This window comes from Natator depressus, chromosome 11 (genome assembly GCF_965152275.1).
Source record: "Natator depressus isolate rNatDep1 chromosome 11, rNatDep2.hap1, whole genome shotgun sequence".
NCBI classification, from domain to species: Eukaryota; Metazoa; Chordata; order Testudines; family Cheloniidae; genus Natator; species Natator depressus.
This window is the reverse complement of record NC_134244.1, coordinates 73,435,104-73,459,782: the sequence shown is the minus strand read 5'-3', so window position 1 is coordinate 73,459,782 and position 24,679 is coordinate 73,435,104. Positions and strand designations below refer to the sequence as shown.

Sequence of the window (24,679 nt, the reverse complement as noted above, 5' to 3'; positions counted from 1 at the left end):
CTACTGATAGCACCCCAAAGCCACCTGCTTGCTGCTCGTCTCTTTACTGTGATGGTGCCTGCCAAAGTTATCAGTGACTGATGTGGGAAAGTGCCCTACCGTGGAGGAAGAAACGAGGCTGCAATCCCTTGAAACCTTGGGCAGAGGATTGCAGAGTACCTGCACAGAAATTTCATCAGGATTGCTCAGGAGGATTCGAGGGTCCTCCCTGTGTCAGAAGCAAACTGCTCCACATGCTCCCCCAACTCTACCTCACTGTGTGGTACCACCTCTTCTTCCAGTGTGAGTGAATTAAAGAAAAGTCAATAGCTGTGTCCTGCCAAGTTCATGGCCACCGTCACTGTCATGGGAAATAAATTTACACATTTACCTGAGGGTCCCCCCCTGCATCAGGCTCGCCAGTTCTTGACAGCCAGGTCTGACTGTAGTGCATTCTCGAACATCATAACGGGATCCCCAATTGCATGTCCCCCCGTCTGCTACTCTTCCTCGTTCCCATCCCTGCTGTTTACGGCTGGGGCCTGTGACTCAGCCTCCTCAGAGGTATCCACAGTGAGATGTGGGGTGTTGGTCTCTGCCAAGTATTTCATGCAGCTTATTGGAGAAGCAGCAGGTCTGTGGCTCAGCACCAGGTCAACTGTTGGCTTCCCTGACTGCCTGGTGTGCCTGCTGCAGTTTCTTCACGTTCCCATGGCGCTGCTGCCGATCCCTGCCCTACCCCTTCCCCGGCATCCCCCGAGCAACCTGCTCACGGATACCGGATACCACTGCTCTGTCGCTCTGCCTGCACAGCCCTTCTCTCCTCAGGCTCAGGAGATCCAGCATTTCCTGCCTACTCCAGCCATCGGTGCGTCTAGAATGTGTAACTGGAGTGCGCAGATGGGCAGCGGCACGCGCCCTGGGAGAGCTGCTAAGTGTGCGCTCACTCAGCTGGGCAATGCAGAAACGGCATTTCAAAAATATGGGGGGGTTTAAATACAGCGACGGCTCCTGGTCTTCATGACTCCTGGGTAGTAGAGTTCACAGCTGTAAGCAGAGAGGTGTGTTGGGCACTGGGGGACAGCTTCTGGAGGTCTGTTAGGGTTGACCTGGGTCATGCAGTATCCTCACACACACTGTGTCAACCTCAGTCTGTTGCTCATTCCCAGCTTCTGGCAAAAGGAGGCTAGGGACACCGTCCCTGCCCATCCTGGCTAATAGCCATTGATGGACCTATCCTCCATGAATTTGTCTAGTTCTTTTTTGAACCCTGTTATGGTCTTGGCCATCACAGCATCCTGGCAAGGAGTACCACAGGTTGATTGTGCGTTGTGTGAAGAAATACTTCCTTTTATTTGTTTTAAACCTGCTGCCTACTAATTTCATTTGGTGACCCCTAGTTCTTGTGTTATGAGAAGTAGTAAACAGCACTTCCTTATCTACTTTCTCTACACCAGTCGTATTTTTATAGACCTCAATCATATCTCCCCTTAGCCATCTCTTTTCCAAGCTGAAAAGTCCCAGTCTTATTAATCTCTCCTCATACGGAAGCCGTTCCATACCCCTAACCATTTTTGTTGCCCTTTTCTGAACCTTTTCCAATTCCAGTATATCTTTTTTGAGATGGGTCTCACTGCACAGATTCTGCAAGTCAGCCACCATCTGCTCCTCTTTCTCTGAGTGGGAGATGCTGTCCCTGAATTTAGCTGTCTTCTCAGCCCACAGCTTCCCCTACACTGGCTCTGTCTTTTCACCCCCAGAGGCTGGGTTCTAGGCTATTCATGGCATCTCTGCCCCCTCCCCTTCCCTCTCCCTCTGGGAATGCAGAGTGCCACAGGGCAGCCTGGGAATGGCAAGGTCCATGTTTCCCCTCACAGTGAAAAGAGAACCTGGTCCGTACTTGTTTGATCCCACCCCCAAAATAAATCAGGCGATACAATACCCTCCTTGTAGAAAGGGAAATTTTAAAAAATGATTTATTTACAATCAGGGAAACTGAGACCTAATTCACCTGGACAATGAGCTTTGCCTGTTTGTGTGAATTTTAGTGGCTATGCCTCAGCTGGTCCTCTCAACATCATTGTTGCCTGGGGGTTTCAGAACCCGCAGCGATGGTAACTTCACTGTTTCACTCCAGGCAGTGTCGGGAATAAATCAATGGGAACACAGTGATTCCGTCTGATAAATGATTAATACAAGTACGTATGCGCTTTCTAAAACTGCAGTTTATTACATTTAAGCCCACACAGACCTAAGGAATAGATTTAGAACATCCCGGGTATTTTCCTAAAATGTGAGACAGTATTGGGTAATTAATGGTAGGTCAGCGGTGGCCAAACACTTCCCTCCTGGGGGAAAAGGTGTCAGAAAAACATCTCTCTTAGGAAAAAGAAAAGGACTAACTCTAAGGTGTCACAAGTCCTCCTTTTCTTTTTGCGAATACAGACGAACACGGCTGTTCCTCTGGAACATCTCTCTGAGGATGGCTGCAGAGGACTGCTCCAAAGAACATTCTATATCTAACCCTTTTTATAATTAACTTCTACAAAACACATAGGTCATAGTGACCCCTACTACGTCATCACTTTTCCTAACCATTTTAGTCATAATAAACTTCTATATCAAAGGTGCCCAAACTCCAAGCTTTCTGTCCACTTGTTTACTTTCAGTCTCAAATGTTGACTTGTCTTTTCCCTCCTCCCATTCTGATTAGCAGAAACTGCAGCTAGTTTTGATCTTGCCTCTAAAAGCCTGCTTTCAAATTAACCCTTCAATATATGGTGTTCTATTTCATTAATTCATGGTGACTGAGTGCAGATAATATGGCTGCAGTTAGCTTGATCACATACTGGGTTACACAAACACACCTCAAATCCAGGGGAACACCATGACCACAGAGAGTGAGACCGTCTGGCGTTAGCATCTAGCTGCTCTGTCACACACGCAGCAGAAACTGTGCCCACAGGCTGTGCTCGCTGGATCCTTGGAAAGCTCCAGGCAGACGGAGCAGGTCCGTTGAATTTGGAGAGGTTTTGCTGGATTCTCATCAGCCCCAATGCAGGGAAGAGAGGAGCTGAGTTTCATTTTCCTCTTTCCACAAACGGGCTGCACCTGAACCTTGCTCAGCAGCATTTGGGGATTTCTGTGTGAAGGAGGCAGAAAGGTCCCGATTCACAAAGGGGACCCAGACTCAGCACTTGCCACCCAGTGGAACCCAGAGCCTTGAGTTAGGCACCTAGGCTCCCTGTACAAGGGATGGGGAGAGTTAAGGGCCTAAGAATGGGATCAACAAAAGCCAGCGCTCCGAGTGGGAAGCTGCCTCAGCCAGACAGTTGGTTTCAGGGAGGTGTGGGATGGAATCTCTCACCATCAGTTTACAGCAGGGGTTCTCAAACTGGGGGTTGTGACCCCTCAGGGGGTCATGCAATTATTATCTGGGGGGTTGTGAGCTGTCAGCCTCCACCCAAAACCCTGCTTCACCTCCAGCATTTATTATAATGTTAAATATTTTTAAAAGTTTCAGAGTAACAGCCGTGTTAGTCTGTATTCGCAAAAAGAAAAGGAGGACTTGTGGCACCTTAGAGACTAACCAATTTATTTGAGCATAAGCTTTCGTGAGCTACAGCTCACTTCTTCGTATGCATAAAGTGGAAAATGCAGTGAGGATATTTTTATATACACAGACCATGAAAAAATGGGTGTTTAACACTACAAAAGGTTTTCTCTCCCCCCACCCCACTCTCCTGCTGGTAATAGCTTATCTAAAGTGATCACTCTCCTTACAATGTGTATGATAATCAAGGTGGGCCATTTCCAGCACAAATCCAGGGTTTAACAAGAACGTCTGAGGAACTGGGGGGAGAGGGGGTAAGAAAAAACAAGGGGAAATAGGTTACCTTGCATAATGACTTAGCCACTCCCAGTCTCTATTCAAGCCTAAGTTAACTGTATCCAATTTGCAAATGAATTCCAATTCAACAGTCTCTCGCTGGAGTCTGGTTTTGAAGTTTTTCTGTTGTAATATCGCAACTTTCATGTCTGTAATCGCGTGACCAGAGAGATTGAAGTGTTCTCCGACTGGTTTATGAATGTTCTAATTCTTGACATCTGATGTTATTAGGCCCTGTGATGGTGTCCCCTGAATAGATATGTGGAGCAAGAGGGAGGGATCACTTGGGTGGGGGGCCTGTCTCCCAGCAATAAACAGGTTTCCCTGAGCCCCCACCTACAGAAGCACCTCCCTCCACATCTCCTGAGAGAGAAATCAAACCTATGTGGGAGGGGTGTAAAGTTCTGTTCCGGACACCCAGAACTGTAAACCGAAGTGTTACCCCTCTGTTTTAGAAAGAATGAGCTTTACGGGAGATTAGACTGTGTCCGCTCCCTGCCACATCTTCCCGTTCAATTCACCAGCAAACTCCTCGAGACTCTGCCAGTCTTTACCATAGCTTGCAGGTAACAAATCAATGATCTCCACTTCCCGAGTTCCCCAGAGACATTTCTCTGCAGCGTCCAGTCGCTCTCACAGGACACTGGAAAACGTTATTAAGTTTTCTGTCTCTAAAGAGACACACAGCACACACCAGCCTGTGAGCTGAGCTGAGGACTCAGTCTACACTCCAGTATAACAGCACTGATATGTAGGAAAAATAAGACTGAGTTTATTAACAAAGAACAGCCATTTAAGTGATGCTAAGCAAGAGAAGAAGAGAACAGATTGGTTCCAAACAAAACTAAACAAAGCAGACTTTCTAGTGACTACAACTCAGTTTTAGCACGTTACAATCGTTACCTAAGAAGTTGACATCACTAGCCACCCAGGCCAGGGGACCCAGCTTCCACGGCTCGGAGGGGGCCGTTCTCTTTCTTCCCTAACTAACAGTATGTCCTGGAAGTCGACTGCATTTTTTCAGGAGCCAGGAAGACTTCCTGGGGGTGCGGACTCTGTCCCCAGCGTGCTCACTAAGCCCTTTCCTGCCGGCCGCATTGCTTCGTTTACCTTATCTGTAAATGTACTTTCGTTGTTCTCTGCCTGTCCCCAAGCCAGTCAGACGTTCCTCTGGCTAGGGCTGGCTGGCTTTACGCACTGCCTCCCAAACACATTCAGAACATATTTCCAGCACTCACGTATCACTCTTTTGTACACAGCCCACACAGATATCACACAATGATTTTGGGGGCCAGCCTATCACCAGTTTATATATGACACCGTCTGGATACCTATGAGGAGAACCGCGTGGGGGGGGGGTAATGAGTGTGTCAGACCTGATTTGAGTTACTGTACAGTGGGTGCTCTGCCAGTTGGCATTGAAGGGCTCATGCAGCACCTCAGGAATATTTTGGCCCTGGCGTTGCTGTACAGCGCCGTCCACTGTCACTCCCTGCTCTCTGTCCCATTTTCTCTCTCTGCCAGATGTCTCCCTGCTCCCCTGGCAGCTGCCTTTTCACCATCAGTCCCAGAAACTGTTTTCCATCCAACGCCCCACTTATCCCCCCTCCCCCTCTATGCAGCTATCTCCTCTCCAGCAAACCCCCTGTCTTGGAATCTAGTCACGGCACAGATCTGCCCCGTCCTGGCTAGCGCTGGGTGGGTTTGCAATGGAACATGGTTCTGATCTATGTTCACCTTCCCCTGAGCCATGCAGGGCCCTGCAGGTGCCTCCCGGGCCAGCGCAGCTCAGGGCACAGACGAGACCAAGGTTAGTCCTGTCTACACTGCAGCGCCCGGCCGCGCTCTGAGGGTGTTGGCAGCCACCGTGCGCTCAATGGCTCCTGCAGGAACAAGAAACGGAGAGTGCAGACAGGGCCAATCCCTCCTCACGCATCCCTCCCTCCTCTGACTCCAGCCTTCCCCGCTCCTGGATCCCTCCCTTCTGCCAACTCTTACCCTGCCCAAGATCCTCCTGCTCCTCACACTGGGGTCTTCTCCCCTTTGTCATTTCTGCCATGGTTCTCTTCCTCCTTGTGGTCTCTCTCCCCTCCCCTCCCCTCTCCTCTCCCCTCCCCTCTCATTACATCCCCCAACCCCCTCCCCAGAGTCTCTCTCATGATCTGGGCTCTTCCCTTCCTGCTGCTGCAGCCCCCTCCCCACTCCACCCCACCCTTGGCCACAGCATCCACCCCTGACATTGCACCCCCACACCGCCCTCTGTCCCTGCACCCCCACAGCCCAGCAGCCTGCTCCCCGCACCCCCTTCTCTGCCCCCTCCTCTCCCCCAGCTCACAGGCCTGGGACTGGGAACTGAGGGAGGGGGCAGGCAGGTGATACCCTTTGTACCATCCCCATGGGAACAGGGCTGGGGGCTGGTCAGCGCTGGGAGGGGATAGTCTCTGCCACGGCTGTCACTCTCAGGGACAAAGATTCCCTTTGGCCTGAGCTGGGACAGGACAGATTATTAGGGGAGCAGTGTTTTTACCCTCCTCTTTGTAACCAACATAAAAATAAGGACGGAGCGTCCCGGAGAAGGTGTCAGTGAAAGGGAAGAGATGGGACCTGTCAGTCACACTGTAAAATGAGACCTCGCCTGCTTCATAGTCCAGGAAAACCCCCACCCGGCTGGGCCTGATGCCTGTGGGGAGGGGGATCTTGGGGGGGGAGGTGCAGGCCTCGTATTTTCCATCCCTCAGCCACACAGCCCAGTATCCATTCCCAGGAGTGAGTCTGACCTTCCCTGTCCTGATCACAGATTCCCTACAAACCCCCACAGTCCAGTTTATTTTGTCTCCCACCTCCACCTCCCAGTAAAACCTCCCGCCTGTGAATCCATTTGTGCCCAGGACAATCGGATAAGTATTGAATCTCTCAGGATTGTCAGGTCGATCCTGTCGTCTCTCATCGTATGTCACAGTTTTCTGATCCTCAGACAGGACGAGGCTGGGATGAGCCGTGTTTGGATCCAGAGTCACATCCACTGGGGAGAGAATCAGAGTCAGTGCTGGGGGCAGGGGCTGGTCACTGGGATCAAAGGGCAATTCACCCACGTGCCCATTAATCACTGTGATATGGGGTTCCTCACCCTTAAGGGGAGTCGGAGCTCAGCTAATGCCGGGGGACAGGGGCAGGGGGAGGGGGTGGGGAGCAGGAGTGGAAGGGAAGGAAGGGGGAGATCTCCAGGGGCAATAGGGGGGCATGAGGCAGACACCAAGGAATCAGAGGGGGACGAAAGGGTGGGGGCCAGGGATGGAGCAGGCACCAGGGAGGGCACGTACCGGGGTGCAGAGGGTGAAGGGAGGAGTGGGTGCCAGGGTGATGGGGAAGGGGAGGGGTGGGCACCAAAGGGGGGAGGGGAGGGGCAGGTGCCAGGGGGTCGGGTCAAGGGGAAGGACATGGGGGGAGGGGAGACAGGGACGGAGGGGAGTCGGGGGAGGGTGTGTTGAGGGGGCTGAGGGTGGGTTGCACGAGGGGAGCAGAGAGGAGTGGCAGGTGCCATGGGGCTGGGAGGAGGGAAGTAATGGGGGCAGAGGAGTGGCGGGGGTAGGACTGGCACAGGCAGAGGGGGAAGGGTTAGGGGAGCGGGAAGGGCAGGCTTGGGCGGTGGAGAACACCCCTGGCACAGCCGCTGCCACCAGGTGAGGGAGCCCCTCCCCACTTCCCCCCCTTCCGCTCCCGAGGTCCCTGCCGCCCACCACCTCCCTCCTCTCCTCCCCCCTCCCCATGAGCCCCCCCCGCCCCTCACTGTGTCCCTCCTCACCCCCCGCCCACTGCTCGCCATCCCGAGGACGAGATGCGGTGAGCGGTGGGCGGGGGTCTCACGGGGGCAGGGGGTGAGGTGGGATGCATCGAGTGACGGCCAAGTGGGGGAGGGAGGTGGGGAGAGAGGCCTGGGGCGAGTGGGGGTGGAGTGTGGGCAGGGCAGCGGGTGGAAGAGGTGAGACGGGGGGCTAGCCTCCCCCAAGGGAAGCTGCGCCCACTGCTCATGACGGCAGGTGCCGGGGGCAGAGGAAGGTGCTCAGGGCTGGGGCAGGAGGCAGACATGGGGGGGCAGCAAAGGAAGGGGAGGGGCAGGTACTGTGGGAGCTGCTGGGGCTCTGAGGCCACTCAAGCCGGTTCCCCGTTGTGCTGGTTGCTACACGGGCGGAGGGGGATCTTCACCTGGATCTGAATGACTGAGGGCACAGATCCCAGGGGCTGTCAACAGGACAGTCCACGGGCTCCGGGGTCACCTAGGGCGGCACAAAAGGAGCTCGGGGCCTAAGTCCCTGGTTTCAGCTCCACGGTGAGGCACAAACCTCCTGCTGACCCCAGAGCTGCCAAAACTCACTCGCAGTCGAAGTTTGTGCAGTAAAAGTTCCCTCGGTGCCTGTGTTTCTCCCTCCAGCCATGACCACGGCTGCCTCCCTCCAGGCGCGTGGACGCCTATTCCCCGGCCTGAGCCCCAGCGTGATCCACAGGCTGGGGGAAGATCGGGGTCCAGCCGTCCCAGCTAGTTTGGTAGGCGAGCTCAGGGACGCTCTCAGACCGGGTCCCTCAGGCGAGGCCACGCAGCAGCTGGCTGGGGAGGGCTTCCCTCATACATTTTAACCCAGGGGCCAGAGCATTCCCCTAGGATGGGGGGACTCCCAGTCCCTGCTCCCCTCGGGCAGAGGGGGAGCTTAAACTGAAACAGGGCTCCGCCAGTCTCAGGAGAGCGCTTTGACCACGAGGCGAGGCGGAGGTGGGGGGCTCCCGCACTCTCTCCTGCTGAGGATTTTCCATGGTGGATAAATAAAGGGCCATTGGTGCAGGGACGGACCCTGGCTTCCCCCCTCGCCGGGGGGTGCTCTAACCCCCCAGCTGTAGAGTCAGACGCATACTTGCGCTCTCTGACCCAATCACAGGTGCCGACTCCGTGGGTGCTCCGGGGCTAGAGCACCCTCAGAAACAAAACAGTGGGTGCCCATCAGCCACCCTCCAATCAGCTGTTTGGTGGGCCCAGCTGTTTGGCAGTGGGCGGGAGGTGCTGGTGTGGGGCAGAGCGGGGGCAGGAAGAGATGGAGCAAGGGCAGGGCCTTGGGGGAAGGGGCAGAGTGTGGGCAGGGCCTTGGGGTGGGGGTGGAGCACCCACCCAGAAAGAAGAAAGTCGGCACCTGTGCCCAATGATCTTTAATTATTCAGTCCGTCGTGGAACAGCTTCCAGAGAGAGGAGGTCTCAGAACAGACTAACTCATACCCCAGGGGTTAGGGCCCTACCCCGAGAGCTAGAAGGCCCCTGTTCAAATCCTTCCCTGCCTTGGGCAGAAGCGGGAATTGAAGCAGGGTCTCCCAGGTGATGGCTTTAACCAAGGGGCTACAAGTCATTGCCAGCTCCTCCACCCCGGCCGGTTTGTGTGGTGTGAGGAAGGCGTCCAATTCATTCCCACAAGATCTGCCGTAGGTGCTAAGCAGCCTGACTCCAAGAAAGGGGTTCCCTTTGTGGATCACTGAGCAGAGATAGGTGCCCATCTCCACGAGAGAGGCAGGGCTTAGCACACACCCCTTTCATCCGCATCTCCTACTGTCTAGCGTAGGCATCTCCTCACCTCATGTCTTGGCGTTTGTGAATCACAGTCTAAGGGCAGGTCTTCGCTTAAAATCCTGCACCGATGCAGCTGTGCCGCCGTAGCACTTTCACGGAGATGCTCTAAACTGAGAGGAAGGAGCTTTTCCCATCAGTTTAGTTCATCCAGCCCTGCCCCCCCCCGGCTCAGTGCATTAGGATACCCTGGCGTGCGAGGAGCCCGGGGCTCCCGGTGCTACAATGTGCGTGCACATCCTCTCGACTCTCTCATCCCTGCTGGAGCTGCCAGACTCTCCCAGCCTGCTCGAGTACACACACATGGTCAGGCTGCGAGCCAGGTGAAAACACGCACATAGCCACAGGTGTGAGGCAGAAAAGCTGCCGTATGGCACAATTTGTGGCAACTGGGTCAGGGGAGTGTCACAAGCTGGTTATAAAAACCTGTCTGCCCTTGCAGTGGGGACAGGGCCTGCCTCACCCCAGAGCCAGGGGGATGCTGAACAGCTCTTGTCTTGTCCTGTTACACGAGAAGAACATTGTGGGTAGAGATCCGTCTGAGCATGGAAATCCTGCCGTTGGGAAGAGAGAGCTGAGCCGTTCAGTGCCAGTGATGGGCAGATAAGAATGCCCATCCTGCAGAACCCAGGTACGGCCCTGGGAAGGGGACACTAGGGGACATATTTCATCACTAATCAGCCCTTTCCCAAAGGGAGTGTGTCCCTGTGCTCAGCAATAAATCTGCGTTTCGTCTGCCCCCAGTGACATTGCTATTTCCAGCCGACTGAATGTCACAGGGAAACACTCTGTGCAGGGAAAGGAGCAGAGAGCTCCCAGGGGAAGGTGGGTCTCACCATGGATACAATACCAGCGGTATGTACAGTACCTGTGTAGAGCCGGGCGCTTCTCCACCCTGCAACCAAGCACAGAGAGAGGGGTAAGAACGCCCCTGGACACAGACACACTGAGCAGGAGACAATGTCACCCAAGGGTCGTACTGGGGGGAATGGAACTTACTGAGCTCAGCCTGGAGTTTGTCTGAAAATAAAACAGAGAGAAATGAGTCAGTATCACATTACCTTGCAGAAGGGAAGTGAGTGAAAAAGACCTTAAAGCAAGGAAGCCTCCTGGGCAGCAAAGGAAAAGGAAAGGAAGAAATACAGTACAGTAACCGCATCTGGCCACCTGGTCAGGAGCAAGAGGTTGTTAGAGCTAAAGAGGGATCCTTCAGCAAATGAAAAGTATTAACCCTGTGAAGCCAGTAGAAAGCCACATTAAGTACACTGGGTGAAGCGAATGATAGGAATTAGGGGGTTAAAATGGAATTAGAAGAGGGAATAGCCAAAAATATAAAACAAATAAAGGGAACAATTGAGGAGGGTAATGACAATGCTGAGAGACTGATTTCTTTGCAACAGTTTTTACCACACTGAGTGTGGTGGGAAGAGACCAGCCCTGGAGCTGCTCTTTTCAAGAAATGAACATCAGGGCTTGAGGTGTGAAGCAGAGATAATAGAACAGACTGATTAATGAAAGAGCCAGACGTCACCAAGACCAGAGGAGATCCTTGCCAGGTTGCAAATGCCCAAGAGTTGTGAAATGACCTAAGAGCGCTATGGCGGAGCTGTTAACAATAATATGCATCTCATTAAAATCAGCTACTCTTCTGGAGAATCGGAATGTTGTAACCAGCTTTTCAAATTTTGGTAGGACTTGTCCTGAGAATGACAGCTCAGTGAGCCTTGGGGAAGGGGTTGGAATAGGGGCAGGGAGGAGGCAGAGTTGGGGTGGGGCCTTGGGGTAAGGGGTTGGCATGGGGGGTGGGGCTAGGGTGGGAAGAGGTGGGGTGGGGCGGGGCCGTATGGAAGGGGTGGAGTGGGGTCAGGGCCAGGGGTAGAGGGAGGTCGAGCACACAGGGGAAACGGGGAAGTCAGCGCCTATGGTGGTATTAGTTAAGTTTTTCCTCGGTGATGCCCTCATCAGGGACAAACATTGTCGTTCATGTCCCCAGCAGTGATCCTCACACATGGTGCTTGCCGTGCCTGTGTGAGGCCCACGTTAAAGAAGCGTTGCTCAGTCATGAAATGGACTCAAGTGGCTCGAGACCTTTGCCTAAAGCAGCACCTGCTTGACCAGGCTATGTGACCTGCTTTCGTTGTGAGGTCCTTGTCTGACTGGAAGTGGCCCTCGGGCTCTGAGAGCACTGCTGCTTCGCAGTCCAGAGCAGGTGCCTCTCTCAAGAAACGGGGGAGCTGTTCCCCATTGCATGCACCAAGGAAAGGATCTCATAAGACCAACTGAGACTCCAGGAGACTCTTTCACTTTGCACAGGGTTGGTGCTCGTGTGCAATATGGCATGGGTGCCTCTAACCTTTCCCTGGTACCATGTGGAGAGATTAGAGACCTGGTATTATGGGCTCTGGTTCCGGCCCCAGGGCATCTGTGGAGTCTGGCACCAAAGAGGATGATGGTGGCACTGACTGTCTCCGTGTCGGTGGCATTCCAGGCAGCCACAGACCTCCTTTGCCTTTCACCCCAACCTCTCCTTTGGCCCAGGGCTATGCCATCTATCGCCCCATTGGCTGAACAGGCTGTTGAATCAGGGCCAGTATCGAGGTTGGTGTGGGAGATCTCAACAGCTTTCACCGTCCTTGACTTCGGCACTGTCAACCAGTCCAGTACAACTGATGACTTTGGGACTGATACTGCTTCCAGCCTTGGCATACTCAGTGCAGGTGGAGCTGCTTCCATTATCAGCCCTGGTCCCTGCCTTGTTATGGGTCACAGATGAGTCAGGCCAAGTACTTGCTCCCTCTGGTCTGGCTCTGACTTTATTCCTGGAATCCCAAGGCTTCTCAGTTTCAAGGTTGGGATCTTCCTTCTCCTGGTCTCCATCGCCAAACCAGCATCGGGGACTGTTTACAGAGCATTATAGGCATCAGGACTGGTGCTTCTCTCATGGTCAAGATGGGGGTCTCGGGCCACAATGCCTTATCCTTACCAGAGGCCTCCATGGAATCTGTGGGACCTTCCTCGGTGATGGAGGTCATACTGCTTAGCTCAAGCAAAGGTGACATTGCTGGTCAGATCAGCAGTAGGAAATATAGGCCCACCACAGGTTCCAGCACTGGTGAGCTTTACCCATGGAGTATTTCGAGGCCTATCAGGACCTCTTGTCCCCTGCTTCACTGGGGATTCAGGCAGAGTTCCTTCAATGAATGTCCATCAGTTAGCGGATGCCCTGCAGCCATCTGCTCCTGGTAGCGTAGCCCTCCCGATCAATGATGCACCACTGGAGTCTGCAAAGTTTTTCTGGAGCCTGCTGACTTCCATACTGCCCACCACACTGCATTGATTCGGCCTTAACTGGAGTATTGTGTCCTGCTCTGGGCGCCACATTTCAGGAAAGATGTGGACAAATTGGAGAGAGTTCAGAGAAGAGCAACAAGGATGATTAGGGGTCTGGAAAACATGACCTATGAGGGAAGATTGAAAGAACTGAGTTTGTTTAGTCTGGAAAAGAGAAGACTGAGAGGGGACATGATAACAGTTTTCAAATGCCTAAAAGGTTGTTACAAGCAGGAGAGAGAAAAATTGGTCTCCTTAACCTCTGATGATAGGACAAGAATCAATGGACTTAAATTGCAGCCAGGGAGGTTTACGTTGGACATTAGGAAAAACTTCCTACCTGCCAGGGGGGTTAAGCATGGGAATAAATTGCCTAGGGAATCATAGAATCATAGAATCATAGAATATCAGGGTTGGAAGGGACCCCAGAAGGTCATCTAGTCCAACCCCCTGCTCGAAGCAGGACCAATTCCCAGTTAAATCATCCCAGCCAGGGCTTTGTCAAGCCTGACCTTAAAAACCTCTAAGGAAGGAGATTCTACCACCTCCCTAGGTAACGCATTCCAGTGTTTCACCACCCTCTTAGTGAAAAAGTTTTTCCTTTTGTGGAAGGTTTGATGGAGGTTGTGGAGTCTCCATCACTGGAGATTTTTAAGAGCACGTTAGACAAACACCTGTCAGGGATGTTCTAGATGGTGCTGGTCCTGCCATGAGTGCAGGAGACTGGACTTAATGACCTCTCGAGGTCCCTTCCAGTTCTATGATTCTATGAAAGTGCACAGAAAGGGCTTCTTCTCTCACTTGGCATAAACTCCCTCGTCATGACTGCTGTGAATGATAGAGCCCAGCAGGGCAGGTTTAAGTCCATTCTGAAGGACAAATTCTCCAACAGGATGGATTAAATGGGCAGGAAGATTTACACTTGCTCCTCCCTGCAAATGGGAATTTATGCCAGCAGGCATTGGTGTCCAGTTATGACTTCGTAAATTGGACAGTGATGCCTAAGTTTGCAAACCAGCTGCATGTAGCCACTAGAGAGGAATTTCAGGAATCTGATTTTCGACAAAATCTACAGGGTTCTGACCAGAGTGCGGGGTGAGGGGCTCAGCCTACATAAGCAATGAAGTATGCAACCTTCTAGTTGAAAAAAAGCCACATAATTTTGCTCCATGATCTAAATTTTCACCGTGAGATTCTGTGCTCGGAACCTGCAGCATCGGTGCAGGGAAGAGCTAAGGTGACCGTGACGGGTTGAATCACAGAAACCCCCTGGGGGCTGCCAACTGATGTGCCAAGACTACGTCTGCCCCTGCTTACCCTGCCAGCTTGGGACTCCAGCACCCTGTCTTGTGGAGACAGACACGCCAGTCTGCTCCAACACAGACCCAGGGTCTGAGCCACATGCCCCAAAGCTGCAGGCTTATCTGAAAGCAACTTAAGAAGCGTTCCTCTCTTTAACACTCAGATGCCCAACTCCCAATGGGGTCCAAACCCCAAATAAATCCGTTTTACCCTGTATAAAGCTTACACAGGGTAAACTCAGAAATTGTTCGCCCTCTATAGCACTGATAGAGAGATATGCACAGCTGTTTGCCCCCCCCCGCAGGTATTAATACATACTCTGGGTTAATTAATAAGTAAAAAGTGATTTTATTAAATATAGAAAGTAGGATTTAAGTGGTTCCAAGTAATAACAGACAGAAAAAAGTGAATTACCAAGCAAAATAAAATAAAACATGCAAATCTAAGCCTAGTACAGTAATAAAACTGAATACAGATAAAATCTCACCCTCCGAGATGTTTCAATAAGTTTATTTCACAGACTGGCCCCTTCCCAGTCTGGGCACAATCCTTTCCCCTGGTTCAGCCCTTGTTCCAGCCCAGGTGGTAGCGAGGGGCTTTCTCATGATGGCCGCCCCCTGTGTTCTGTTCCACCCCCTTATATGGCGTTGGCATAAGGTGGGAATCTTTTGTCTCTCTGGGTCCCCACCCCCACTTCTAAATGGAAAAGCACCAAGTTTAAGATGGAGTCCGGTACCAGGTGACATGGTCACATGTCACTGTGAGACCCCCCCAAGCCTTCATTGCTCCCAGCCTGGCTCACAGGAAGGCCTGCCTGCAAACAGAGCCATCCACCGTCAATTGTCCTGGTTGATGGGAGCCATCAAGATTCCAAACCACCATTAATGGCCCACACTTTGCATAATTACAATCGGCCCTCAGAGTTATATTTCCTATTTCTAGTTTCAGATACAAGAGTGATACATTTATACAAATAGGATGACCACACTCAGTAGATTATAAGCTTTGGAATGATACCTTACAAGAGACCTTTTGCATGAAGCATATTCCAGTTACATTATATTCATACTCATTAGCATATTTTCATAAAATCATACAGCCTGCAACGTCACTGTGACTTTTAACATTCCTGGCATCCGCCGGCTCCTGGGCTGCTCTGGTGCCAAAGCAGCCCCTGAGGTAAGTCAGGGCTTTTATTAATACCACTGCACATTGAGTGGATGTTTTCAGAGAACTATCCACAATGAGTCCAAGATCTCTTTCTTGAGTAGAAACAGGTAAGTAAGGCCTGATCATTTTATATGTCTAGTTGGGATTATGTTTTCCAATGTGCATCACTTTGCATTTATCCACATCGAATTTCATCTGCCACTTTGTTCCCCAGTTTTTTGAGATCCCTTCATAATTCTTCACAGTCTGTTTTGGACTTAACTATCTTGAGTAATTTTGTATCATCTGCAAGTTTTACCATCTCATTGTTTACCTCTTTTTCAGACCTTTTATTAGTATGTTGAACAACACTGGTCCCAGTACAGATTCCTGAAGGACACCACGATTTACCTCTCTTCTTTCTGAAAACTGACCATCTATGCCTACTCTTTGTGTCCTGTCTTTTAAGCAGGTACTGATCCATGAAAGCACCTTCCCTCTTATCCCATAGCAGCTTACTTTGCTTAAGAGCCTTTGGTGAGGGGCCTTGCCAAAGGCTTTCTGAAAGTCAAGGTACCCTGCACGTACTGGATCACCCTTCTCCACATGTTTGTTGACCCCCTTCAAAAAATTCTAATAGATTAATGCAGCATGATTTCCCTCTACAAATGCCACGTTGACTTTTCCCCCAACAAATCATGTTCACCTATGTGTCTGGTACTTCTGTTCTTTACCATAGTATCAACCAATTTGTCTGGTACTGAAGTTAGGCTGTAGCTGCCAGGCTCGGTTCTGGAGACTTTTTGTTTTTAAATAAGAATTCTCTTCATCACCCCCTTGAGAACTGCGATGTTCCAGCACAGAGAGAAGTCAGATACAAACCTAAATACTCTTGCCTGAAGCTTGCAGCGTAACACAATGTTTTGTTTTTTAGAATCCAGAATCTTAACACCCAAGAACCCAAAACAGAGAGGGGCTGCTCCCTAAGGCAGCAGGCACAACTTCCACCTTGCAGGGCCCTCGAGCTCAGTCTCTAGCCCAGGCCCAGATGTCTACACTGCAATTTAACAGCCCCTTAGCCCAAGCTCCACAAGCCTGAGTCAGCTGGCATGGGCCAGCCATGGGTTTTGAATTGCCGTGTAGACATATCCAAAGAGAACTAAGCTTATTCAGAAGTTTCCAAGAAGTGCTCACCATGTTGAAGGTCCAGGCCAATAAATAGGAGACACAATGATAAATACTTTCTGCCCATGTCTGTGGCATCTCAGTCCAGCCGTGTGCGGCACGGACGGGCACTGACCTGCTATGGAAATCGCTGACTCTCTCTCCTGGTCGAGTCGGGGGTTCCTGACACAGCAGGACACTTTATGGTTGGACTCTTCTGTTAGAACAATGGCAATCTCTGTTTGAAACAGGCCACCGGCCTCTTGGGATATTTTTTCAGAGGCTGATGGTGAGAGCTTCCCCTGGAGATCTCTCCACTGAGCCTCAGGCTCTGGGTACCATCCAGATGATCGACACACCACCTGGATCCCTCCATCCTGATGTCCCTCTACAGAGATGTCAGGATCGGAGCCCAAACCTACAGAAGAAATAAATAAATTTGTGATAACCCAGTAATGAGCCAAAAGCTTTATTACACTGTTATCAAAAGCCATTTCCTATCAAACTAATAATTGAATGTGAGTCCACGAGTGCAGCTGGTCACCTAATTTGGCCAGATTCCTATTTGATGTAGAGTAGAATTAATGTTAATGTCAGTGCTGTTCTATGCACAAACTTTCTCCAGTTTAGTTAACCTGGTTTAGTTAATCAAGTGCAAATCCCTTAAATCAAGACTTAAACTAAATCAATATAAGCCATTTCCAAACTCGTTTCAGAGGTTCCACCTGGATGTTTGCCCTAGTTCAGCAGTTCTCAAATTTTAGCAACCTAAGGACCCCCATTTTGATTTCAAATTTTCAGCAAACCCCCTCGCCCAACCCACTCAGCACCAGGCCCTGCTCTCACTCCACCCCTTCCCCCAAGACCCCATCCTCGCCCCACCTCTTCCTGCCCCTGCTCCACCCCTGCCCCTCCTCTTCCCCACCTCTTTCTATCCCCTCCCCTGAGCACACCCCGTCTCTGCTCCTTCCCCTCCCTCCCAGCCCCTGCTGCACACCGCTGAACAGCTGTTCCCCAGCACACAGGAAGCACTGGGAGGGAGGAGGCGGTGTTGAGGGAGGAAGGGGAAGGAGTTGATCAGTGGGGTCAGTGCACCCCCTGGAGTACCTGGGGGTCCACGGACCCAGTTTGAAAAACTCTTCACTAGTTCATTGAAACCAGTGTATGTGTATGTGTAAACAAGCCTTAAATAATTCACTAACAAAAGACTTTATTATAGGGGAATTCAGGTTGCCTTGGCAGGGCCTTGTATCCTTCCAGAATGCTGAAATGGGTAGCAGAAAACTGATACCTCTCAGAGCCAGGAAATACACTCACCAAAACAGAAACACAAACCATGGGCGGCAGGGAAAGCTGAGCCTTCCCAAACAGCCAGGATGTGGCCCAGCCACACTCCGCCCCTTCTCCCCGTCCGGCTTCTCACTCTGCAGGTGTCCGGCTCTTCCGGGGCTGCCAGCCTGCTGATGCTCTGGGGCCAGGGGGGCTGGGGCTGCTCTGCCCGGCTTCGGAGTCCTGGCACACCGGGGCCGGGAAGGCAGGGGCCTTGCTGCCCAACAGCCCAGTGCTTTGGGGCCAGGAGGGCTGCGGCCACGCTGTCTGGCCTCCCCACAGTCCAGGGCCGCGTGGTGCTCCGTGGCCGGGAGGGCTGGTCCCTTGGGCCCTCCCAATGTACTGGTCGACAGCCTGGTGCTTTGGGGCCAGGAGGGCTGTGGCCACACTGCCCAGTGTAATGGCAAAAACAACAGCCAGCAAATTTTCCTACTCCAGCCCTCCCGGCCCTGGAGCACCAGGGGTAGGAAAATTTGCTGGCTGCTGTTTTTGCCATTACATTGGCACTCCAGCTTGGAAAGGCTGGAGCTGCACTGCCCGGCCTCCCGGGGGGGGACGAGGGGTGCTAACCTGGGGCAGGGACCAGTGGCCACAATGGAAGGGGCCTGGGGGCACAGGGCAGGGGCCAAGCCCACAATGTGAGCTGGGCTCCATTGGGCACAGAGGGGATGAGGCCTCAGGTGGAAGGGGCAGGGCTGGGTCGGGGGAGAGATGGGGGCTGTCGCAAACACTTGATAAGGTCACACTGGGGATTTTTTATTACCGATGAGCTAAACTGAAATAAAATTATCTTAATTTGAAGCAAGTGTCTTGTGAATTCAAATGGATTTCTTTATTGCGGGGTCAGTCTGTGGGCAGAGAGGCCCTTAGGTTGCTTGGAAATTGCATACAGACCATCCTAGAGAGGGAAAACAATCGCCCAGGAGAGACAAAGAAGGGATGGGTGTCTGGTGCCATTTCCACTCGGGAGTCTTCACCAGAAAAGCACAGGCTAGCAGGGGTTCTCACAATAATTTTTTTGGTGGCCTAAGTGTGTGCAGTCACTCTGGTGGCCACTCTGAAAAACCCCTCTCCGACCTGCAGCCCTTAAGCAATAGCCCACCCTGAGGAAGGTGAGTCAGGAACTCACTGGCCAGCTGCAAAGTCCCAGCCTCCCCATGCCTTGGCCGGGCGGGAGCCGGGCAACTGCCCAGGGGAGTGCCTCAGTGACCGAACCCTGCTGACAAGAGCCGCCTCCCGTGCCATTCACACTGGCCCCACATGTCTCCAGAGGCACATGGAAATGACGAAAACACACATACAAGTGTGCCAGAGCTGTGGGCTATGATTGTTTGTCTTACAGAAGCAATTAGAGGTCCCAGCTGAGACTGGGTCCCCAGCGGGCTGGGCGTCATGCACACATCCTAGGAGACAGTCTGCGCTGAAGAGTTTACAGTCTCAACAGGCATGATGGAGAAAGGGTGAGCGAGGAAACAGAGGCACAGAGACTTGCCCAAATTCTTGCACAGCTCAGTAGCAAAGGAAAGACTGGAACCCTGTCCCTTGACGCTCAGTCGACGGCTCTATCCACCAGGTAACCCTGCCTCTCACGTATTGCTGGTCTAGCATATGTGCACCTGCTTCACATTCTCCAGTGAGGCTGGGTGAGCGGCCCCATAATCCTGCCAGCTCCTGAGCAGGGACAAGGGACTGGCTTTCCCGTTGATGAACACAGACCGTGCCTCTCGCCACAGACACTTCGCGGCAGGTCTGAAGGGTTGAATAAGAACCACTGGAAGGAGCTGTGCACAGTTTAACTGATGGGCAGGGAGGCTAAACTCTTCCACTACTTTCACTTGCAAAGGTAATTTTAGAAACATATTTGTAATCCCCTTGGGCTTTAGAGAAGCCCCTTTAACACCTGCCTCAGGCAGAGGAAGGGCTGGGTGTTCCAGAGGGAGGAGGGTGGAGAGAGGGAGAGGACAGGGGCGTAGGCGCCGACTCCGTGGGTGCTGCGGGGCTGGAGCACCCATGGAGAAAAATTAGTGGGTGCACCCACGGGCAGCCAAGCCCCAGTGGCAGGCGGTGGGCTACAGGACCCTGTATATCAACCACGGTTACCCTGTGGGTGCCAGACATGAGGCCAGACATTAGTGTGAGGAGGATCAGCTATTGTTCGGCCCCAGGGGTGCACAAGAGAGTTGTAATAAACACAACATATTCATATCACCCAACTTTTTAGGCGTGTTTGTGTATTTTATTAACCCCGTAAATGTAACCCATGAATGCTACCCCAGACTCCAAAGAGTCACAACACTCTTCGAGACAATCTGAGTATTTGTGTGGATTTTAGAGCCCTTAGAAAAAACAGTCAACTAGAATAAACCTTCACCAGAGCAGAGCTACTGCCCCTCTGTAATGAGATAAATCAGGTGTCATCTCACAATGAATCTTTGATCCACTTATGACCCTATTGAAGACATCAAAGTATCACAACAAGTTACTGACCTGCCACCTGTAGTTCCAATAAAGCGTCTTCATAAGCCACTCTAGACTGAAAAAAACACTTGTACTGTCCATCGTCGGAGGGTCGGATATCGCGTATTCTCAGGGAAACACTCCCATCCGTGATGTGGTCTTTTCAGAGCTCAGTCCTTCCTTGATATTCTGGCATCTGCTCCCCACACTGATCCTGCCCATCGTGGTACAGATGCACAACTGCAGAGTACGGGGACCTGAACCATCTCACCTCCATGCTCTGAGCATCCATCCTGGGGGAAAGGTGGCAGGGCTGGTACTTCTCTGGAGCTGTTATCTGTCCCACAAGAAATTACGCCCCATCATTTGTATATCCTGCAGGAGATGGGGTAACCCTCCCCCACGGAGTAGATTACAGTCCGGAGCCCACAAAGATACATATAGAACGGATCGATACTGTGAAGTTCCACTCCGTATGCTTTATGAAAATAGGCTTATGAATCTGAAAATGACATAGCTGGAATGTGCTTTATGCAAAAGGTCTCTTGTAACATATCACTGAAAAAGTTATAATGTGCTGCATTTGATTTTCCTATTTGTATGCATCTATCGTTCTTATAGAAATATGAGGTATGAACTTGTATTACTGGTGTAGTCAGACCAGGTGAGGGCAGTCAATGGGGCATCAGGAACTTGGTGACTGCCATTGACAGGACAATTGGCTGTAAATGGCCTGGTTTACCTTAAAGCCTTCCTGTGTATGGGTCAGGCAACCTAGGAAGAATGGAGACTGGGGTCTTACACAGACATGTGACCATGTCACCTGATACTGAAATCCATCTTGAAGCGGGTACTTTTCCAGAGTGGGGGTGGGATTCCAAACAAGGGTTTCCCCGCCTTAGGGAAATTCTATATAAGGCGGGGGAAGTAAACAATGAGGGTCTTCATCTGGCTTAAGAGATGGCCTCCCCACCCCAAGGAGATACCTGAAAGTATCTGGAAACAAAAGAACTGTGACTACAGGGGTGGGAGAGAACAGGCTGGACCCAGGTCAGAAAAGGCAACTGACCTGGGAAGCATTTTACTTGAAATAACATCGAGGGTGAGAAGTTATCATCTGTAACTGATTTCTTAGTGTATTAAGCTGAGCCGTGCGTGTTTTGGTTTATCTTGCATTATGATTTACTTTGTTCTGTCTGTTATTACTTAAAACCACTTAAATCCTACTTTTTATACTTAATAAAATCGTTTTTGTTTATTAATAAACCCAGTGCAAGTAATTGTTACCTGGGGGAAAAACAGTTGTGCACGTCTCTCTTTCAGTGATATAGAGGGTGAACATTTTATGAGTTTACCCTGTATAAGCTTTATACAGAGTAAAATGGATTTATTTGGGGTTCAGGCTCCCAGAAAGGCTGAACACTGGGCGCTGGGAAAGTCCCTGTTAACTGAGAAGCCCCACGGCTGAGTGAATCTCAGTTTCTGTGAACTGCAGAGGGGCGTGGCCCAACCTCTGAGTCTGGGCTGGAGCCGAATTGGAGTGTCTGGCTCAGCAAGACAAGAGTGGAGGGGCACCCGTTCTGGCAGGAGGGTTGTTCTCTGTGGTACCCCAGAGCATCAGGTGACAGTCTCCAGGGGGTCTCTGTGACCGAACCCATCACAGATACTATCTAGGGAGAGGGTGCAGAATAGACAGAATATTCATGATGTTAATTTGATAGTCCCCAAATACGGCATGTGGTTGCCATATCTGTCACCCAGAGTTCACAGGTGAATGTTATACACTGTCCCTATCATCGCTGAACAGGGCTGAACACTTCTCACAAGCACCTTGGGTATAATGGGTAATGGGGAGGGGGGGCTGGTTCTCTGACACACCGAGGACTTTTCATGCTGCTCCAGTGCAGTGCCCTCCCTGACTGCTGTAAGGATGGTGTAAGGGCCAGCAGGATGTGAAAAGAGATCATTGCCACTGTGCAGGTAAAGTCAGAAGTCAGATAATGAAGAGGGAGAAGGAGGCAGATAGAAAAGTGCAGGGGGCAGAGAACCAGCCATTGTGGAACTGAACAGAAAGGGGGGGTCTCTGGGCAGAGACTCAGCATCCAGAGCGACAAAGAGAGCTGGTTAAATTAGCAGAATGGAAACCACAGCAGGAGGGAACCAAAATGTCTGTGTAGCTGTGGGGGCAGCTCCGGGGGTGCCATGGGATACGATAAGACTTTCACTGAGGGCACAGAATGAAGAAGGCCTCACTCTCACCCCTAGACGGCTGTGCCTAGTGCAGTGTGAATGACTTGTGGGTTTTAATTTCATAACTGGGGAGTTGGGAAGTCATGATTTGTTTGTGGCTGAAGAGTCTGATCTGTGACTTACATGGTCCAGCGGTGTAGTGTAGCGGAATTGTGTAGTGTCCCTTTAAATAGTTTGTGAGCCCAGTAACGGCGCTCACCATGTTCTATGTCTTAGAAGCCTCCAGTCAGAGCAGCAGCGTGTGTATAACTAGGCCTGACTAGATTGTGTATAGATAAACACCATCACTAGGACCCAGCTGTGCTCTGTGGTTTATGGTCGTTGTGTAAAGAGCAAAAGACCAGGGCTGGATTTAGGGGCAGGCGACCCAGCCAATCACCTGGAGTGCCAGGATTGGTGGGCGCCAGGCTCGGGGGGTGCCAGGCTTGGGGTCCTGTGTCTGTTAGTGACAAAAGGGAAAACAGAATGTTTGAAGTGAAATGTTTCAAGTATAGATGTGAGTACATTCCAGTTATTCCTACAATTAAAAATTTTCTTTGAGGAAACTTTTTTTTTTTTTGCTTATATAGGCATGAATAGATACAGATGTACAGATCCTAGCATGCCCATTTATTGTCTTATATGACAGGGATAAATCATGCATGCAAATCGTGCATCAAAGCCATGAAATGGGCTACAAATACAATAAAAGAAAAGTATTCAAAAATTTAACAAATGGAAGGGGGGGGCAATAAAGAAACGCTCCTCGCCGAGGGCACCATTTGGTCTAGGGCTGGCCCTGCAAAAAGCAGACGTGGTTTACGAGACAAGGCAGGGAAGCGAGGTGGATGGTGATGACCAGCAAGAGAACATCAGCAAACCCAGCGAGGAGCCCAGAGCTCCTACCTGACACCAGACTGTGAACCTGTAGAGCGAGGCAGAGAGCGACGTAGCCGGGCAGAGCGGAGCTCACTGTGGAGCCGGGAGAGAACGAGGGAACCTTCCCCATCATCGTAGCTGGGTCTGGGGAACAGGAGAAATAACCAACCAGATGGTGAGTGAGTGGGACGCGGTGACAGCGACACAGGGCAGTGGGGAGGAGGTAACAAGCACCAGAAGGGAAGGGATTTCCCCCACAGGTCTCGCCTGCCTGGCTCCGAGCAGGGTCAGATGTCACTGGGCCAGCAGCCGGTCCATACCACACTCACACCATGGCTGCACCTGTGGAGATGTCTGGTGTAATTTAGATTGCAATAGGACATCTACACTGAACACATCACCGGCCACTGACAGTGCCAGGGGGCATGAGGTGGAGCGACATGGTGCATCAACTATGAGAGAGGGACCGAGAGACTTTGTCCGTTGGACCATATGAACTGGAGCCATAAACTCACTGAACGTTAAATCTCACCAAAAGAGGGTCAATCCATCCTCATCATCGTATTCACTCACTATACTCCACACCTGAACATAGCCATTATATGAACAACATGCCCTCATATCTCAATGTCTGTCCTTTGACCCGTTAACCTTTTACCCCCAGTCGGGGATATTGCAGATTATGTATTCCTTAGCCACCCGATCTTAAACCGAACTTCGCAGCCCTTGATAATCTGTACGTTATTCCCTGATAACCTGAAACTTCTGTGCTTAAATTCTGTACTGTTCACTTTTTTAAAAAACATCATCTTAATAAAAATTTTAAATCTGTAAACTCTCCAGGGCAAGGATGGTTCCTCACTACTGGTGTGTCCAGGGCACAGCACAATGGGGCCCGCATCTTGGTTGGGCCATTTAGGAGTTACTGTAATATAAATAAATAAATAAGAAAGGAGGTATTAAGGAGAGCAAGTGAGTGCACGCAATGCCTCTGAGCGTGGTAGGAATGGCCCCTTATTGCTGTAGGAGAAAGCAGCGCCATCTCCCAGCCACACCTGTCTTGGGTGAGGGCATGGGCAGCAGGTATCACAGGCCAGGGGAGGCTCAGCCTCCCCAAACAGCCCAGCCTGCCCAGCCCAGCCCATGCTCTGCCCCCAGCCCCCACCTGCCTGCTTCCAGTTCCCTCTTTTCCGCTGGGACTTGGGCAGGGGCAGCCAGCATGTGGCTGGGACTGGGGGCAGCTGGGGCCGGTACAAGCACCGGCCTATGGCCAGGACTCAGGGTGGTGCTCCGGGGCAGGGGGTGGCTGGGGTGTCCTGGGACTGGGGGGCCAGTGGCTATGGTGGGGGGGCACCGGCAGGGAGGGGGGC

At 51.5% G+C, this 24,679-nt stretch overlaps 1 protein-coding gene and 1 pseudogene across 1 annotated transcript; both read right to left on the bottom strand.

The window, feature by feature from the left end:
• Window positions 1-6,327: 6,327 nt before the first annotated feature.
• Window positions 6,328-12,502, bottom strand: LOC141996297 (E3 ubiquitin-protein ligase TRIM39-like). Its single transcript, XM_074968284.1, has 4 exons — window positions 12,454-12,502; window positions 10,470-10,490; window positions 10,339-10,365; window positions 6,328-6,890 (listed from the first exon to the last, which is right to left on the bottom strand). The coding sequence occupies exons 1-4, from the start codon at window positions 12,500-12,502 to the stop codon at window positions 6,328-6,330; spliced, it is 660 nt and encodes a 219-aa protein (XP_074824385.1).
• Window positions 12,503-16,060: 3,558 nt separating this feature from the next.
• Window positions 16,061-23,442, bottom strand: LOC141996296 (butyrophilin subfamily 1 member A1-like; annotated as a pseudogene).
• Between the last annotated feature and the right edge of the window lie 1,237 nt (window positions 23,443-24,679).